Source organism: Hesperophylax consimilis, chromosome 22 (assembly GCF_061612785.1).
Source record: "Hesperophylax consimilis isolate HC1 chromosome 22, BYU_Hcon_1.0, whole genome shotgun sequence".
NCBI classification, from domain to species: domain Eukaryota; kingdom Metazoa; phylum Arthropoda; class Insecta; order Trichoptera; family Limnephilidae; genus Hesperophylax; species Hesperophylax consimilis.
The window spans coordinates 12,237,881-12,257,779 of NC_142857.1; the positions used below are offsets into that span (position 1 = coordinate 12,237,881).

The 19,899-nt window shown below is 32.5% G+C and overlaps 1 protein-coding gene across 1 annotated transcript in view; it reads left to right on the forward strand.

Moving 5' to 3' along the window:
- schlank (ceramide synthase schlank) overlaps positions 1 to 19,899 on the forward strand; it is a 91,751-nt gene that overhangs the window by 63,734 nt on the left and 8,118 nt on the right. Inside the window, exons 4-6 of the mRNA XM_089645524.1 lie at positions 15,426 to 15,647; positions 16,711 to 16,829; positions 19,725 to 19,869. Of these exons, the coding sequence (XP_089501650.1) occupies positions 15,426 to 15,647; positions 16,711 to 16,829; positions 19,725 to 19,869 (486 nt within the window). The remainder of the gene's footprint in view (positions 1 to 15,425; positions 15,648 to 16,710; positions 16,830 to 19,724; positions 19,870 to 19,899) is intronic.

Here is a 19,899-nt window from a genome sequence, read left to right on the forward strand (position 1 = left end):
CTGCCCCCATCTGGAGCCAGTGAGACTATGACATTCTAAAATATTGATAAACTATTGACATTCTAAAATATTGATACTTATTATTAAAATACATGAATAAAATAGAGCGACAAGACCGGACTGGTTTGTTTCCCCGTCAGCAGCGAGTATTTTATTCATATAGAAGATTGATTCCAGTCAAATACCTTTTTATTTTCTACTTCATAGAACAAAACTGTCGTTTTCAATCAACGCTGAGGCATAGAAGTACATATACATAGATGCATAAATAAACCAATAAAATTTTGACCACCACGAAATCACAGGAAGGCGTGGCCATGCTTGACGGAGAGGCTTGATGCGGGCTGGCAAGCCGCTAAGCATAGACAATAATAGACAACAATAGACAACAATAGACAAAAAAACTACGTGCTTGCGATCAAGCCGCTTGACCGTGTCCCAGTCCCTTTAACCCTTTGCACTCCTAATTTTTTTTTTAATTACCTACTACCAACTCCTTAATTAATTTACAAAAAAGGGATAAAAAGTGGCCTCAATAAAAAGTTAAACAAAAATTTTTAAAATATGTAATTTTTATTACTCTTTCTTTACATAGAGTACAAAAAACATAGAAATATATAAAATTAACAACTTAATATGCCCTTATTCACTACTAACGAAATATTTGCTACTAAAAACAGTAAAAACAAATGTAAATACACAAACAGAACAAAATATTATGTGATAACAAGTGAATAGGTATAAGAATCCTTTGTTATGTGTTGGGAGAAATCCCTCAGCGCTTCCTATTGTTACGCAGGTAGACAGGCAAGTACCTACCTACTTACATGCGTCGCAACCAAATAACTGCGCAGTGCATTTACAAGGTTAAAAATAATACGATTTTAAAAATTATCTAAAAGGCGAAACTTGACGAGATATATGTATTTTGCGTATTCGGAATATTCAGAATGAGATATAAAGTGTTTAAAAGAAAAAAAAATACATTTGATAATTTAAATTATTTTTCGAAATTGCGTTACTATAATGTCGAGTATGACTCGACATAGGAGTTGGTGTAAGAAATATAATGTCGAGCCACACTCGACAAAGGAGTGGTATGAGTTAATGCTTGTGATAAGGATAACGCGTAAACAGTTGTATAATAATATATGAAGTTAACATGGTATATCACCGTATGCCTTGCATTTTTTTGTTGTTATGATAGTCTGTAAATTTATTGTCCAGTACATACTTACTGCTTTTGTTTATTGAACATAAGCATCCGTTTAATAGTGGCTTAACATTAAGTTCGACATCTCTCAAATGTGGAGATTTATTAAAGTTTTACAAGACGACGCTCTTGCGCGGAACGATGATTCATTCGGCCAGCTGGCTCTTTCCGCCCGGCCGCCAAAACTCTGTGCGGTGAGGCTCTTCGAAGAGTTAACTTTGTGGGATGTTTTTTTTGTCCCGGAGAATATTTTTCTTAATTTCAAAGTAAAGCTAGTTGTTGTGCAGTAAGGTTTTCTTCAGTGTTAATATTTTACGATACAACTCAACCCCAGTGTTATAAATGTATAAAAATTTAATTTGTAATATATGTATATTTTAATAATAATAAAAATAATTGTTTTACTATCAAAAATATTAAGGTTTGTTTACTATCATTTTCACGGCCGTGACGACCGTTTTATTTTTATTCTTAACAAAGATTTAAGTGTCAGCTACACTACTCGCTTCGACGAAGTCCTCGACGAAGTTAGCCGAAGTTCGAAGTGCGTGCCCACACACTCGTGCAACTTCGCGAGTAACGCTTCGAGTCCTTTGACTCGGGCGCATTTACCGACAACAATCGGAAGTCGGGCGAAGCGAAGCGAAGTGAAGTTCGTGCCCACACTATCGTATTCGGTCAACTTCGATCAACTTCGCGAGTAGTGTAGCTGGGCTTTAACATTCCCTTAGTTACGAATAACCTGACAATATTTGAACATCATCATTCGAACTTACATCATTATGAGCGGAAAAAGTTGCTTGATGAATATTGTATTATTGTATCATTATTGACCAGTTTCTTCACAAAACTAAAATAATAACAGAACTTGAATAGAACCTTCACAGAACTCGAAAATGTACTTATAAATTCGATGAATTGTTCAAATTCTGTGAAACAACTCGTCCTAACTGATTTTAACCATAATTCACGCATGTTTATCTAAAAGTTTCCGATAAAGTTACTTCCTTCTTTCTTTTTAAATACATCTATTAAAATTTACTTTTTTGGTAATGAATGAATGCAAATCTTGGAAGCGCAAATTAACACACTTCCCGACATCCGATTGAGCTGAAACTTGGCAGACAAACTCGCTGTCGATGAGAATGTACCACTTTTGGTGGTAATCGCGTATACACACGCGAACATATACGCATTTCTCTACACGGCCGTACACAATCAAGTATATTTTAGCCTAGACTTGCGCAAGTATATACAGGGTGTATCGGCACGTACCCGACAAACTTTAACCAGCTATTCCTTAGCATATTTATTTATTTATTTATTTAAACGCCCATTGGGCTTTTACATACATTGTTATTAGTGTTATTACATTAACTATGTGACATTGAAAAGTTTACGTACATATATAAATAAAATAGTTATTATATATGTAGTACATAAATGTTTTACAAATAATACAGAATACCATTATGGAGAACAGTTTTTTTTTTTCTTTTTTTACTTACTTAGAAAAATAAATGGATTGAAATTAATCAGCATTTATAGGGACTTAAAATCATATTCGAATTGTTATTTAAATTACAATATTAATTTGTAAAGTTAAAACATATATATTAATGTTAAAAAGTCATAAAAGAAAAGAGTGAAAAAACAGAAGCTAAAAAATGGGTTTTTTACTATGGAGTGGAGAAGTCATACATTTCAGCAAAGTGTTTATGTAGATTTCGTTTGAGCACTGCTACGGAATCCCTAAATATATCAACAACATTACCAAATTTATTACCAAAATTTTGTATTCGATTTAACGATATGTGCGCATGATAATTAGATTTGAAATTGTTACAGAAAAAGGTGGAATTTTGTCTCGTATTTTTGGAAGGTACAAATAATTTTATTGTGGCAAGAATTTCAGGGCTGTCGATTCTATAATTAATAATTTTATTTAGTAGAACAAGGTCGGAGATAATTCGCCTATCTGATAGCGTAATCAAATTTAGTTGATGCATGAGTTGGATATAATTTATATTTTGGATTGGAATATTTAGTTTAAAGTTAATAAATCTTAAAAATTTGTGTTGTACCCTTTCAATATTGTTGGAGTGTACTTTATAAAACGGGGACCAAATAGGCGAATTATACTCTACTTGACTTCTTACTAAAGATGTGTACAGTGTGTTCAAACATTCTAGTGACTTGAAGTCACATGCGGTTCTACATATAAACCCAAGCATTTTTAGGGCTTTATTTGTGATTTCATTTATATGCGGATTGAATGTTAACTGTTCATCAAATATAACACCCAAGTCCCTGATTTGAGTGACAGCTGTCAATTTTACATTATTAAGCGAATATTCATAAATTGTATGATTTCGTATTTTACAAAAACGAATGACCTGACATTTTTTAATATTAAGAAACAGAGAGTTGATGATGCACCAACGATATAGTTTATTTAAATTAAGTTGCAAAGTATAACAATCGTCTAAACTGCGTATTGTTTTATATATTTTCAAATCATCTGCGAAAAGAAGAACTTCTACATCTTTAAATATGCTAACAATATCATTAATAAATAACAAAAAAATAATTGGTCCCAGGTGAGACCCCTGAGGGACCCCACTTGTGGCTTCGAAAATGTAAGATTCCACAGATTTTATTTTGACACATAGCTCTCTTTTACTAAGATAACTTTCAATCCAACTTAACAGATTACCCTTGATACCCAACATACTTAATTTTTGTACAAGGATATGTCGCCTAACTTTGTCAAATGCTTTGGAAAAATCAGTATATATTGAATCCACTTGATGCTTCAAGGCAAGAGAATCAGTTATGTAATTTTCGTATATGATCAAGTTACTTAGGGTGGATTTACCTGTGATAAAGCCATGCTGGTTGGGTACAATAATATTATTAATTTGTTTACATATTACATCTAGGACTAACGATTCAAATAGTTTGGGAATAGCGGACAATATACATATTGGTCTGTAGTTCGATACATCGCTTTTATCTCCCTTTTTATGAATAGGCGTAAGATAGCTTTTTTTCCACTGTTTTGGAAAACACCCTGACGACAAAGACTTATTAAATAGTAAAAATAATGGATAAGTCAAACTGCGAACACAAGATTTTAAATATATTGGAGGGAAACCATCCGGTCCAGCGGATTTATTAGTATCTAATGCTTTTATAGCCTTTTCTATAGCGTTTATTTCAATAAAACAATGGTTTAGGTTAAGTGATTCTTCAAGTGATATATCATTTGGGATTTCATTATCGGTAATATTATCATCATAAACACTTTTGAATAAATCTGCAAAAAGATTGACAATGCCTTCGGTATTATCCGCACAATTGTTATTCAGATACATAATATTTGGTAAACTACCATCATTTTTACGCTGAGCATTAGAAAAGTTCCACAATTTTTTAACATTATCATGAACCTCCATTTCTATTAAACTAATATAATCATTATAACATTTTTTAGACAATTCTTTGCACTGCTTTCTTATGTTAGTAAACATTATATAATCATCGACATTTCTAGATTGCTTATATATTCGGTGAGTTTGTTTTTTAGTATAAATCAATTCTTTTAATTCTTTTGAAAACCATGTAGGGTAAAGGGATGCAATAAAATTAACTTTTGGAACATGACGTTCTTTTGAAGTGTTTAGGATTGAATAAAATTGTTGGACTTGATTCACAATTTTGTTTTCATCTTCTAGAAATGACCAGTCTATATGGTCAAGATAATCAATTATATTTGGGTATTCAGCTTTTTTAAAATTGTACGATGAAGTTTTTAATTTCTGCAATTTTCTAGACTCATTTGTGATAATAATATCTAACGCGGGATGGTGTTGGTCTAAAGGTAACAACAATTCATCCGATTGTTCTACCACTGTACTTAAGTCACTAGAAAATACTAGGTCAAGCATTCGGTTATAAGAATTATGCACTTTATTTAACTGTTTTAGTCCTAGGAAAAAAGACATATCAAGCATTTCCTTAGATTTGACACACTGCACTTCTGTTTCGTTAATAATCACTTCATTGTTCTTATCGAAAGACCAGTCGATTTTCGGAAGATTGTAGTCGCCTACAATTATAAATTTGGCTTTAGGATATTTATATTTTAGTGTTTCTACATCCTCGATGTGGTTCTTGTATATTTGCAGATCTGACATTGGTGGAATATAAGTACAAGCGATAATGATTTTTGTGGATGAAATATTTAGCATTACAAACATCTGTTCAACGCTTTTGTGTTTAACTGGCAATTTTTTAGATGAAATGTTTTTAGATATGCACACCATTACACCTCCTCCTTTTGATTTGTTGCTTGTAATGGGGTCACGGTCAAGACGATAGATGTTGTATTTATTGAGACCTAATTCCGATGAATTGATGTCCTCATTTAACCATGTTTCTGTTAATAACAAAATATCATGTGGGAATGTGGGAGAAGTTATTTTAAGATGTTGTAATTTAGTTCTGATTCCGCGGACATTTTGGTAGTACCCAAACAATTTTAGGTGCTGTTTAAGTTTTTTGGCACGTTTTTTATTATTTTTGGAACAGAGTTTATGTACTTAATTGTTATGTTTGTTTCCCCTTCCGCTTTTCTCGTTTCAAACTCTTTCCAAACATCCGTCATTTGTTTCCTTTGCAGCTCCGTGAGATCTTGTTTAACTTTGATGCCATTTTTCAGTTTATATTTATTTATGATTATTTGCTTAGCTTGATATGAATCTTGGAGTTCTACTTTTATTGGCCTGATCTTGTCAGTTTTTCTTACGCCAAGCCTATATATTTTAGAAATATTTATCTGTAGTGTATCATCGATAATTTTTAACGTTGAACATACTTTGTTGTTGTCATCAGATATCCTGTTGGTTTGATTCTCTTCTCTACTTTCAGGTACGTTCAGCAGAATTAGATTTTTCGAACGTAAATTCCTTTCTGTTATCTCGGTAATTGCGTCACATATTTCCATTGAAGTAGATTGAGTAGTTCCAGTTATTGCAGGTTGGTTATTAATAATATTTTTGTATGCGGATAGTTCACCCTCCATAGTCCCCATCTTCACTGCCATCTGTCCCGCGACGCCCAGTAACTCGGTAGTTTTTGGCATTATTTTTGCAAGTTGTTCTTTATTGAACTTATTAGATGAGTCGGTAATTATTAAATGTATTTGGTTAATAATTTCCTGAGCCTTCGCCATACATTGATTAGCATCCATTTTTATTTTAGAGGTTCGTAATATTAAGTTAGGAAGTGAGTGATGACCCTGCACCCTGCACACTCAACTGCGTCCGGAGTGTTTCTGCGCTGCTTGCACTTACGGGTGATAGTGACCTACTATGATGTCGCACCGCTCACACGCACTGGAATCAGTAATGTCTGATAATATTTTATAGAATTTAGTGAATAACCGATTGATACGTTTGGATCACTACGATTATGGTATAATTATATTTCACAGTGTTTAGAGGGATTTTTATAATGTGATTCACACAACCAATTGTTTAAATGATGCTTATAAATAACTATTTTAACTGAAATTCGCAAGACAAATTCAAACGTTACTTGTCACTTTTAATATCACGACAATACTCATGTATATATTTGGAGTAAAAAATCTTATGTGCACTTTGCTGTCCGGTAACGTTTTTTTTAATAAAAAAATTACTATTCATATTTTCACCACATGTTACCACTGTTTTATCATTTGTCAAAGTTTGAAAACCCATCTGACAATATTTTATTCGAATTCCATTTAATAATGCACGTGTGTACCTATATTGGCGCACTTTTACAATCACAACTAAATGGCACGGCACCATTCGTCTCATTTTTAACTATTATTATTTAGTGTGTGCGAAAGAGCGAAGACGATTTTCGACATACTTGCTTATAACAGCTGTTGAACACGAAAAGCAAAGCCAATGACAGTGATGTAGTGTGGAAATTTTTAATTTTTTTGTTTTTAATTGAAAAAAAAATGCTACCGGACAGCAAAGTGCCCATAACATTTTTTACTCCAAATGTGTTTAGGAATAGCTGGTTAAAGTTTGTTGGGTTAGTGCCGATACACCCTGTATATGGGTCATTCCGCCGTTTCGTTCAAATCGCATGTTCTTGCAAAAAAGTCATATGAAAAATAACGTTTTTCAAGAAAGTTTTATTGGAAAATGTAGTTATTTAAAAAAGGAAAAAGTAGTATTTACCGGATTAGGCATTTGTTACTTAATAACTTTATGGTATACAAAAAACATGCTAAAATCTCATTACCTTCCCCGTGTAAATGAGGGACCGGTAAATTGATCAATAAATAAGAACATTTTACACTAGTAAAATCACTACATTCATTAATCGACCTGAATGTACAACTTATTTTGCATATTTATTGGTGTTTAATTTATTTTTAAAGTTACTGTATCATAGAAAGAATTGAGATTTTGTTTTTGTCCAGAAAAAATCGCTGTCGTCTTCCGCCAAAGCGGTAATTAAAATTGTGACCGTGTTTGTCACTGTTCGTCAGCTGTACCCCACCCCGCGCCTCCGTTACTAATCAGTGTACCGCTATATCTGGACGGGGGAGGACGTGCGTCGCTGAATAAAGAAATATCTGCGATCTCCGTGCTCGAAAACGACTTTGTCACCGACCAGGCATCATTACCTTCCAGCATTTTTTAAAGTAAGTACATGTTTTAAAAATTCGAATCATGAACCTATAAACTATAATTAGTCGGACTATTTTTTATTGAAACATAAAGATTTGTAATGTCATTATTAAGCGAGTTATTAAGGAAAGATTGTCAAAACCTCATTACCCTCCGTCTCATTACCTTCCGTATCGTAAATTTTTTTGCCGGATGGTAATTTAGAGGTGTGGAGGGTAATGATAAATTTGTAAGGGTTATTTTTACGTGCATCTGGGACCATGTTTGGGGGTTCATAAAAGTTAATATTATCAATAAAAGCAGTTTCTTGCGTTCTAGTATCGGACAATTTCAGTTTTGGTGAAATACATATTTTCGTTTTATCTATTTACTGATATGGAAAAACAATCTGTTAAAATTTACCCTGCGAATTTTTATTTGAAAATCGATTTTTTTATTCAATGATATAATTACGGAGAATTTAATAACAGCACAAACATTAACTACTATGAGTGGACAATAGAAAAACAAACCTACAGGGGAAAGGATGGAATCCAGAAAATGAAAACCATAACAACTAAAAAGAAGCTCGAGGACAACCCTCGTAAAATAATCGAAAAGTTAGATGCCACCATGGATGTTTTCTTAAAACACACACGAAACATCGTAATGCAGTACTCCGCTATCAGAGAATTGAAAGATAATCTGACAGACACGGAGGTTCTCATACATGTTGATTTTAGCGAGAACTATTGGTTGAAATACCATGAAGAAATTCAGTCCTTTCATTTTGGTGGCAGCCGAGGACAAGTCTCTCTTCATACAGGAGTACTTTACTATGTAGACAGCCAGACGGGTAGATGTCACAGTTGACATGAATATTGAAAACTTAAGCCTACAAATTGACTCGCCTACTATTTTCAATAGAGGACAAGTCTCTCTTCATACAGGAGTACTTTACTATGTAGACAGCCAGACGGGTAGATGTCACAGTTGACATGAATATTGAAAACTTAAGCCTACAAATTGACTCGCCTACTATTTTCAATAATATTGATGACAATATGCTATTGAGCGAATTCGACGGCTCCATGTTTTTGGACGATACTATTGCTTCAACGCCAGAGCCTGCTAAAACTATAGAAAAGAAATGTAAAGTGAAAATACTCTCAAACGTCCCGTTCGACTATCAGCATTATTCCCTTTATAAAAATAGTACGCAAGAATTCAATCCTTTCGATCAATGTGAGTTCGAGAAGTTCATCCGATCCCTAAGAGTAGAATATCCTGATTTCGATGAATCAAAACAGCAGTCCCCCAAAACTGTGGAACTCCCACACATGGACATTGACGAGGAAACCAACAAAGAGGATAAGGAGGCGCCATTCAAATACTACTTAGATGACTGGATAATGGTTCAATATAAAATAACTAACACGACACATCATTTCATTGGGAAAATTATTGGAAAACATGAGTACACACTAGAGTACAAAGTAATTTTTTTGAAAAAAGCTCAAGGGAATTCCAAAAAATTTGTCTGGCCAACAATTAGTGACGACGATTTCATTTTGGAATCACAAATTCTTCAGCGCTTGCAAGATCCAGATGAGAATGAAAGAGGACAATTCACTTTCAAAAATTTGCCGAACTTTGATTTGAAATAGTTTTCCAGCAAAAACTTTCACAAGAATGATCTCAAGTTCCTTAAATATTATGTTCCTATTTAGATGTAAGACCTTTATCTTGTACTTATTAGTTACATATGTTGTGTTTGTTTTAAGTATCTCTGATTTTATTTTAAACTGCATTTCAATTGACTTCTGTTTTTTTCTTATTTTTAATTATTATTTTTATTATTTCTATTTTTCAAATATTACAATGTTTGCTTAGGAATGTGAAAATTTTGTATTTCTTGTGTACAAACCTACTTATAAAACGTAATTATAAAGAATTTGACTATTCCTTATAATTTCTGGGTAAGTAGTATAATAGGAAAATTTTAGTTGTGTTAAAATTTTAGTTTAATTTTTGATGTTCCAGCTGCCTTTTCTTAATTTGTATTTTGATATTTTTTTCCATTATTTTTTAACAATTCATACAGATATTGCAAAAGCATAAGTAAGCAGAACTGATTACGTATGAAAACGTATTTCTTGTCTCCAATGTTCAAAAATCTGAATAAAGCATTTAGTTTTTCACTATAATAGGTTTTTCTTCTTTTTCCTAATCCGCTCACCACGTCAAATGATACTTAGCATGATTTGAAATCTATTTTATTATTCAATTTCTATTCAAATTTCATTATTCACAGACATTTTAAGAACCTTAAACATGTTCACTACCATCTATTAATATTTCATTACCAAACTTCATTACCATCCAAATTTTTAAATTACCATCCAACAGTTTTTCATTACCATCCACACCTTCATTACCTTCCATCAATTTTCTTCGAATCCAAGTGTCGCACAAAGGTGCCCTTTTCACTTTTATACATCTGATAGGTACGGGAACCCATTTCTATAAAAATATATAGTAAAAAGGCAAAAAAAAAAAAATCCGCGGAAACAGGCAAATTTGAACGAAACGGCGGAATGACCCATATACTTGAGCGTGTGGAGGACGAATATTGCACAAGTTTCATCAAGTTTCCTGACTTGCACAAGTGTTAAGTAACAGTTCGAATTTTCAATCTGTATACTTGCGCAAACAGCGTTTGCACAAGTATACTTGAAAGTGTGGAAGAAGCTTCAATTTTCAAAGGCGTCTAGAGTTTTTTCACCATGGTTAATTAATACATACTAATGACAGAAGCTCCAAATAAGATTCATTGTTCATACGCAAATAATTGTGCCAGTCGTTTGGAGCGAATTTAAATTCATTGATTACATTTATATTCTTATGTCAATATAGTTATATTTTTAAAATCAGTCTTAACAACAAATATTACCTTGTTTTCTACCCTTCTGGATTTGGATAAAATTGGATAAAATTGATGGAACCCCACAAATATACTTGATGATATGTGATCATAAAGTCAATTAAGTACACTTGCGCAAGTCTCCACCTCAAGTATACTTGAAGGTGTGTGGTCATAAGGTCAATCAAGTACACTTGCGCAAGTCTTCTTGAAGGTGTATGGCCGGCCTTACCTTCTCTTACACCATGATCGCATCGACTATTTTTCGACTAAAGTATCTATTACGTCCGTAAATATTTCGCATTAAACCAGTAGGTAATTTATATTTCAGTGGAAAACAATATTTAATCTCTTCATCCAAAGTCACGCAATCTCCCAGCCTCCAACTTTTATATGAGCATTATTATTTTTTTTAGTATTTTACATTTTTATACAGTCAACGCAATGCCGTCGCGGTTAGAACAATGGGATTTGCGGTTTTAGAATTGCTTTTCGTGAATAGAACATGACATTAAATACACGCAATTCCGTTTGTGAGGGATAACTTGGCTTACTGCAACATGATATTTTACCAAACAATAAATAATTTTTCACATGCATGTACATTATTTTGTCAAATGACAAAGATAATATATTATTTTACTTTGACACTTTCAACTTCACTTACAGACAGTACAGCAACTATCTTTTGACGCTTGTCACGAAATAGTAAAACTGCCCCTTCACCGTTTATACTTTACACATACCTCAAATTTGTAATCCTCTCGGAAATATATATCTAAAATTTTGTATTTGTTTTCGATTTTTTTTTCACATCCTTTGGCGCAATTCTTTATTGTGAAAATAATGTTTATTTTAAATAAATATTTAAAAAAAATCATTATCACTTTGTGTGAAATTTGAGCAATGACTGTCGAATTTTAAAACAATGATGGAAAAGATCGTTTATAATACAAACCTTCTAGTTTATAATTTTTTTGTCAAAATATTGTGGTTTTCCTCTGTAGTATTTTATTATAATCCATTTAGTAAATCTAAACTCGATTTTTCCTATAGTCTCAAAGATAATTTCGAGCTTAGTGTATGAAAACAAGCGTAATTAGCATCCCAACACAAGTTCGTTTTTATTATTATTATTAATCATATTGAGGTTTTGTTAGTACTAGAATTTTAAACAGATATATTTTTTTGCCATATATAACTCACAAGTCGCCTTAAGTTACATCTTTCCACCACCTATATCTATTTGCCACACTAACAAAACATAAAAGTTGGGTAATTAAAACATATTAAAAAAATGTTTTTTTTTTTATTTAAAGCAAATAACAATGTTTATTTTTTTATGAAACGTTAGTTTCAGTTGCGTACAAAATATTAATATCTGTTATGGCGAAAATGCACATTTGTACTTTTGTTCTTTTGCCAAATCATGATAACAGGTGGCATTAAGTGACATCTTTTCAAAAATGCATAAATATTAAAATTTCAGTTATATACATTTGCCACATTAAAGAATACACTGTTTGGAACATTTTTAATGAAAGAAACTAAAAATTCAATTCATTCATAATCCTTTGCCATATCACTACCGAGTTAAAGAAATATTTCAAAGCCCTATAGTGCATGATGGTAATGAGTAATGACCCTGTGAACTGACATTTTTTTGTTGGCCCTGAAATTCCAGTCAGAAAAAAATAGTGCATATTTCATAACGCGAGAGCTCACCTCAAACTTACTGCCTTTGTGCTTCAAATTTGAGATGAACTGATGATTTTAAACACAACTATTCAAATTAAACTCACAGTTTTAATTGCAATATTTATTTCGCCTTAACCGCGTACCTACCTATCTTAAATTGTACATACATATTACGAAATTATGTTGATTTTCCTTTTTTTTTATTTAAAAATAAACATCAATAATGACTCGACACTTCGTATTGACATAGTACATGTCGTAATATAACGTAATCCCCCTTTACGACGCTGCACATTTTCCTGCCTTTCTTATCAGGCCGAATGAATAATTTGTTTTATTACTTTGATAGAGATAACTCAAAGCGGGGAGCATAGGGGCTTCCCACCGGAAAGAATTTTTCACTAGACAATGGTTTTATCTATGGATTTTTTCATCAATTTAAAAAGAGTTGTGCCTTGTCCTGATTTTGGTTTTAGCATCTAGTTGAATTTGTTTAATCATTTAAGTTATTTTTTTCCACTGCTAGGGAACCCAAAATGGGGGCAAAATATGCATCCTAATTTAACTCATTTTGCGATATATCGTAATATTATAGTCTGTGAAGTCTTAGCCCAGTTGTTTCGAAAAAATTAAAATGTAACTTTATCATCAAATGGCCATTAAGGACGGATTGTTTCGGAAAATTTGAACAATTCATCAAATTTCAACATTAATTTTCGGCTTCTGTGAAAGTCCTATTCAAGTTCTGTTATTATATCATTATAGGATAGTTTCTTGACAGAACTGAAATAAAAACAGAATTTGAAAAAAGCTTTCACAGAACTTGAAAATGAACGTTGAAATTTGATGAATTATTCAAATTTTCCGAAACAACCCGTCCTAAGTGCCATTTTGTTTTTTTTTTTTTAACATTTGAAAGGTCCCCTTTATACGCCGATTCTAGGTGAAATACAGTTTTCTATCAAATCGTGTTAAGCTGACAAGCTTAACATGATAGTTGTCCTCCTCTGCTGATCACAATTTGTTCAAAAGCTAAAATGGACTTTTGACGGGGACCTTTCAATTGTAAAAAAAAACAAAATGGCGCTGAATGGCCATTTCATGACAATGTTACATTTGAATTTCTGTGAAACAAACTGTCTTTGGTGTTTATAAGGATATTACTGCTGCGAATTGCTTTTCTCACCTTGGATTTAATCTTGTATTTTATTTGTTCCAAAGGTTGGTGTTAGTAACATTCCAGATTAAATCTCATATTTAGCAATAATTTTACAGGCATTTAGTTTCTAGTAAGCATGGCTCTCAAAAGGCGCAATATCTGCCTGTCAGTGTTGCCAACTCAACTACTTCAAAATATGCTAGAGTGATGGGAAAGATATACGAGAAATATGCTAAATTACTTTAAAAAATGCCAAAATAAAAGCTAACATAAATTTAACTTAGAAATAAAATCAGTGAGATAAAATATCAATATCTTCATCTTCATCTTCTTCATTAACAGCAGCTGAAGTGGAAGGCTGAGAGACGAAGTCGTAACTTTCTTTGGTCCCAATGCAGCGTAGTACTTCGTCAGGAACAGTGTAAGAATAACAGCACTTTCCTGCTCTCTTTAGGCCAAATCTCACGTACAAAATGGAATTTAGGGTTCTCACCGCCAAACGATTTCGGAGTTTTGTTTTGACCAGACTCATTTGGCTAAATACACGTTCAATGTCCGCATTTGAATGCGGCAATGTTAAAATAGACATTTCAAACTGACATAAATCACCGAAGGGGTTATTATTAGCTGCATCTTTATATTGAATGACTTCATTCCAAAACTCTACAGTGAAAGTCAAGGATCTCATTTAATGTGAACTATGTTTCTCCATTGAGACACCAGTTTTTCAATCGATATCATTTTTGTTAGTTAAAAAATTGTTTTTTATTATTTTCATGTTTCTGTAAAAATTAGCCAAATAAATATGCTATATGCTAAAAGCATAATAGTTATGCTTAACATGGAGTATTTATGCCAAATTTAGCATATAATATGCTAACTTGGCAACACTGCTGCCTGTGCAGAGTTATAAAAAATAAAAATGTGATTTGAAGGTCAAGTGTGCAATATTTCATCAATCTCGGAATAAAACTGTAGATTTGTATAAATATCAAATCCATGCCGCCCACCACAGAATTCTTCTTTATCTAAATATATATTTTCGCTTATGTGCAAGGGTTGGCAGAGAGTATAGAGGGTCACAACATCTTTCTCATCAATAATAATGAGACATCAATTAAGATTGAATTGGAATTCTCTGATAAGGATAGCACAACCATGAGGAGATGTGTGAATCATTATTGACTTGACTTAAAGATATGGCTTATCTCAAATTATCCAAATTGAGGCGCACCTGAGGTATTTCTTGTTACTCAACATTTCTGTTAAAATCTACTAATTCCGATGGATTATTATCATAATTTAAAATTAGGTGACGTGTTTGCCATTATCTGGCCAATGGTTTAGTGCCCCTATAAATCTAGAAAAAATATGTTACTTTTAACTTTTGCTATTTAAAGTTTTTATTTTACAGCTACATTTATAATTGTCAACCGTATATGATATAGTATATCATATATTATGTGATTAATCATTAAGGTAAGGGTGTCTAAAACTTTGACACATTTGATTAACAAATCGGCAATCTGCCCAATTATGAACTTTTGACATAATTTCCCCTGCAGTTTGCCGCCTAGTTACAAGGAATGACCTGTTAAGAGAATAATTCTCTACCCATCAGCATTTGGTTATATTTTTGTGCTTGTCATCTGATCAAACAACCTAACTTACGAGTCTAATAAGTGATGGAAAATGTTAATTTCTAGAAGAAGCTTGTTGATATTGTATTTAATTTTTTTTTCTTTTAATTTTCAGGGTATTTCAAATGATATCTGGTGGTACTACATGATTTCGCTCTCGTTCTACTGGTCGCTGGCCATCTCCCAGTTCTTCGATGTGAAGCGCAAGGACTTCTGGCAAATGTTCATCCACCATATCGCCACCATCGCGCTGATGGCGTTCAGTTGGGTCAGCAACCTGCACCGCGTGGGGACCCTGGTTCTGCTGCTTCATGACTGCGTGGACATCTTCCTAGAGGTAATTCTTACGTACATCATCAGCGCTTCAACCCTTGTAGAGTCCACCCTTTCTTGCCTCCTGTTTTCCTCCAGTTCCTTATCACCCGTGTTATGGCAATATGCAATATCTATAGAGATACAGCATTTTGGCTTTACAGCACTTAATCAATTTCATTCGTCGAGTTACATCTTATGATCTTACTTTTATTTATTTATTTATTGTGTTACTAGGAAAACCCCACAAATATGCTGTTTTGCCATTACAATGCTCTTGCCGTGCGGGAGACAGTATGTCTGAGTAAAAACGTGCGCATCGCGTGATGTGTCAATATGCTGTATCTCCACAAGGCTACTTTTGACATAAATGACTTTGGACATTTTGTTATTTCCTCGCAAAACTAAATAGTAGTAACAATTTAAATTTTGGCGATTGGTTTGATTTTGACCCCTCATTAAAAAGGTTAAAAAAAACCCAAATATATTATGAATTTCAAAATACATGATATATTTGTATATTTTTAACAACATTTTAATTATGATAGTTCAATCTAACCTTTCACCAAATTTAAAATTGTTTCTACCTTTAGTTTGCGACGAAAGCAACAAAGTGTCCAAAAAAATTTAAAGTTATTTACCTCAAAACTAGTTTTTTGGAGATGTAACATGTTGCCATTATGGCGAAGGTTGTGATATTTACTTCCTCATCATTTAGCAACCTTTCAGTCATTTCTATAACAAAGTTAACTGTGTACTTTAGTCATTTCTGTATAATCATTTTGGATTAGCATTCTTTACACAACAAGGAATTTTCGTAAAGTATGGATACCGTGAAAAAGTATGATTTTTCTGATTCTGATCATTGAAATATAAATGTGTAATTTTAATACAGTAATCTCTAGGTAATCCTATGCTCGATTATCTGACAAACACTATAATCCGCTGTTAGGTTGAAAGTACAAAATCAAGCTTTATAATTTTGTGTGTCAAATTCAGTAGCTAAATAAAAATATTGAAATTTTATTCTTAATTTTTTCAAGGATAAAAAAATTCTCTATTTATAAGTTTTTGATTGTATTTTCCAGGCTGCCAAAATGACCAAATACGCTAACTACCAAAAGCTGTGTGATACCATTTTCGGTACATTCACAATCCTCTGGATTGTTACACGACTAGGAATCTTCCCTTTCTACATCATCTGGAGGTAAATAAACACGTACCAATAATTTGTTATACTCTGTTATAATAATAAACGTTTTATTATTTTCCTTTTTTGTAACAAGTAGAGATAATGATATCCTCACTGAGATCTCGCGTGCTGAGGATTTCATTTACTTTTTCAAATTTAATAGTATAAGATAAATATAATTCTGCTGTTTTTTCTGAAAGAATTATAAATAAATTTTGTAATTTTTATGTGCAGTTGAGTGGTTTCGGTTTCAGTGTTTGGTGTCAGTTTCTGTGTTTGGTGTCAGTTTCTGTGTTTGGTGTCAGTTTCTGTGTTTGGTGTCAGTTTCTGTGTTTGGTGTCAGTTTCTGTGTTTGGTGTCAGTATATTATCTATTTCTGATCTCCCCATGTTTTGTATCCAGCTTTTACTTTGATATTTGAGTTATTAATTTTGTTGTGATTTTTGAATGAGAGTGGAATTTTCTTGCAGAGTTTAGTACCATAGTATTAGAAGCTTTTTTGTCTAAATTTTGTATGTATTTTTTTAAAAAAATTTTTGTTACAAGTAAATTATTTAACATTTTTTCGTTATTTTTCTACTACTCTATAAGTTGGAGCTCCAGGAGCTCGTGTTTATGGGAGGAGTATTTATCTTTAGAGTAAAATAATGTTCTAATTACTTTAAAACAATAATCAAAAACTTATGAAATAAATACAAATATAATATTAATTAAAAAAATATTATAAGATAAATAATTACTTACTAAAAAATATATCTTACAGATATATATACAGATTATGTAAGCGTAAGGAAATTAGGGGAACAATATATCACTATCCAATTTAAGGGATTTAATCAACTTTTTGAATTGTTCATAATTCAAAGTTTCGGTTGCACTAATTTTATTTTTGGACAGCAATATATTGTACCATCTCACACCTAAATACAAATAGTGGTGCTGGCCGTGGTCATTCTAAGCATAGGAATGGCTATTAAGCTATTAGTTTTGAATCTATTGCTTATCCTATCGAAGGGGTGAATTTTATGTATAAAATATTCTTTATAAATTTGATATAAGGCGATTCTCTGATACAATTCTGTGACAGATGGTACATTAAATTCCCGAAATATCTCTAAAGTAGGGAAGTCATATGGTTTCCTAAGGATGATTTTTATAATTATTCTTTGAATTGTAATTATGGGCTATAAGTATTTTTATTTGTAGTTGCTTGTTGGATCTAAGATCTAGTGTTTATAATGTAAATGTTGGTTTTTATTTGTTGTATTTTGTATTTAGGAATGCAAAGGATATTTTTTTTATTTACTCTAATAATATTATGAACTTATTTGTTGAAAATTGTACTGTACTGTGGTCGACAAATAAGGTCGCACATTTACACTAGGTGGCTTGAAGCCTCACAGTGTTGATCTGGTTGCACCTCTAAATAATAGAAACTAGAGAGATGTGCCATGAACCATTGTTAGTGTGAAACCGTATATACACAATGCATGTCGCCAACATTGTTCTCCCATACTACTGCCATTCTCTGCCTACGCACCAAATGCACAACTATCATTGCATAGCAGCTCTCATAGTCCATGCAGTTGGTTCGTAGCTCGGTGACAGTCGACCCTCTCCCAAGCCAAATATCCCTACGCTATTCTTATTTATAGTTGGCATAAACATTCAACTATCTATTTTATTTATTTACTACATTACATTAGATACATGTATATAGCAAAAATGACAAAATAATTATATTGCAATAACTGTATAAGTGTATTAAAAATAAGTACAAGTGTTATTGTGAATTGTAGGTCGATATTAGTTCCTGGCTAGGCAGAATGCCTGTTCTAAGGAACCAAAGGCTGTTAAAATTTGCTAAAAATTTATTCTGTGAAAAAGTGTTGTTGTTTTTTTTTAACCGAATTGAATATATATTATGTTTAGTGGTAACCATGTAAAATTTTAAGGGACATTATTTAGTAGTTTTTCAGACTCCACCCTCCCCAAGCCAATTAGTTATTATTGAACCGATGGAGGACATTTTGCATGTTTTAATATTTAATTCTTGGGGATTTTATTATATAATTTACCAAATATGTATACGACTTTTGATACTTTGCCGTATTGCTCCCTGGGACCACGAGATCCTTTTGGGTGTGACTTCTTGTGATATATTTATGATCAATTTTATCAAGATTTTCTAGATTAGGTACTATTATTTTCTAAAATAATAATTTCAGTTGTCTGTCCGTCCTGTGTGACTATGGTTCAATGAACTCGAATATCCTTTGAATTTATGTCATTTTAAAAATTGGAACTTATATTGTGAAGAATCTAACCAAACTATAAAGTACCTATATGATTTAAGATTTTCACGGCAAAAAGTATTTTTGTTATTTGTTTTGGGGGTGTTATGCCGTGTTGCGCTAACTCCTTCTTTAGCCAACGTTTCGGACAGCATTGCAGTGTCCATCATCAGGGCAGATGTGTTATTAATAACAACAACACGGCATAACACCCCCAAAACAAAGCGCAACACGGCATAACACCCCCAAAACAAATAACAAAGATAAATCACCTACATTATAATATTTTTAACAAAAAATTATTTTAGTTTAAAATAAAACAATAACTTTTAAACACCACTTTTACACAAAATAAATATGGTGATATGACTAAGTTATTGTTTTATTTTAAATTATAATACATCACAAAGTATCTGCTTCATATGAACAAAAATTATTTTCGTCATTTTCAAAATTGAAGATCAAGAATTCAGACTATCCTGTGATTATTCACCGGTTTGCGCTAATCATTATATAAATGGTAATAGTCCAATAAATGATATTGTACATCCCTTGGATCATTTTTATTAAAATCTGAAGGAAATTCATGCTAAATAATATTTTTTTAAATTTCCAGCACAACCGTGAGGGCTCCCACCCTACTGCCCATGTTCCCAGCCTACTACATCTTCAACAGTCTCCTCTGTCTGCTGTTGGTCCTGCATGTTATCTGGACCTGGCTAATCCTCAAAGTTGCCTACAAAGCCCTGGCTGCTGGCCAGGTGAGATTACATATACATTTAATCATTGTT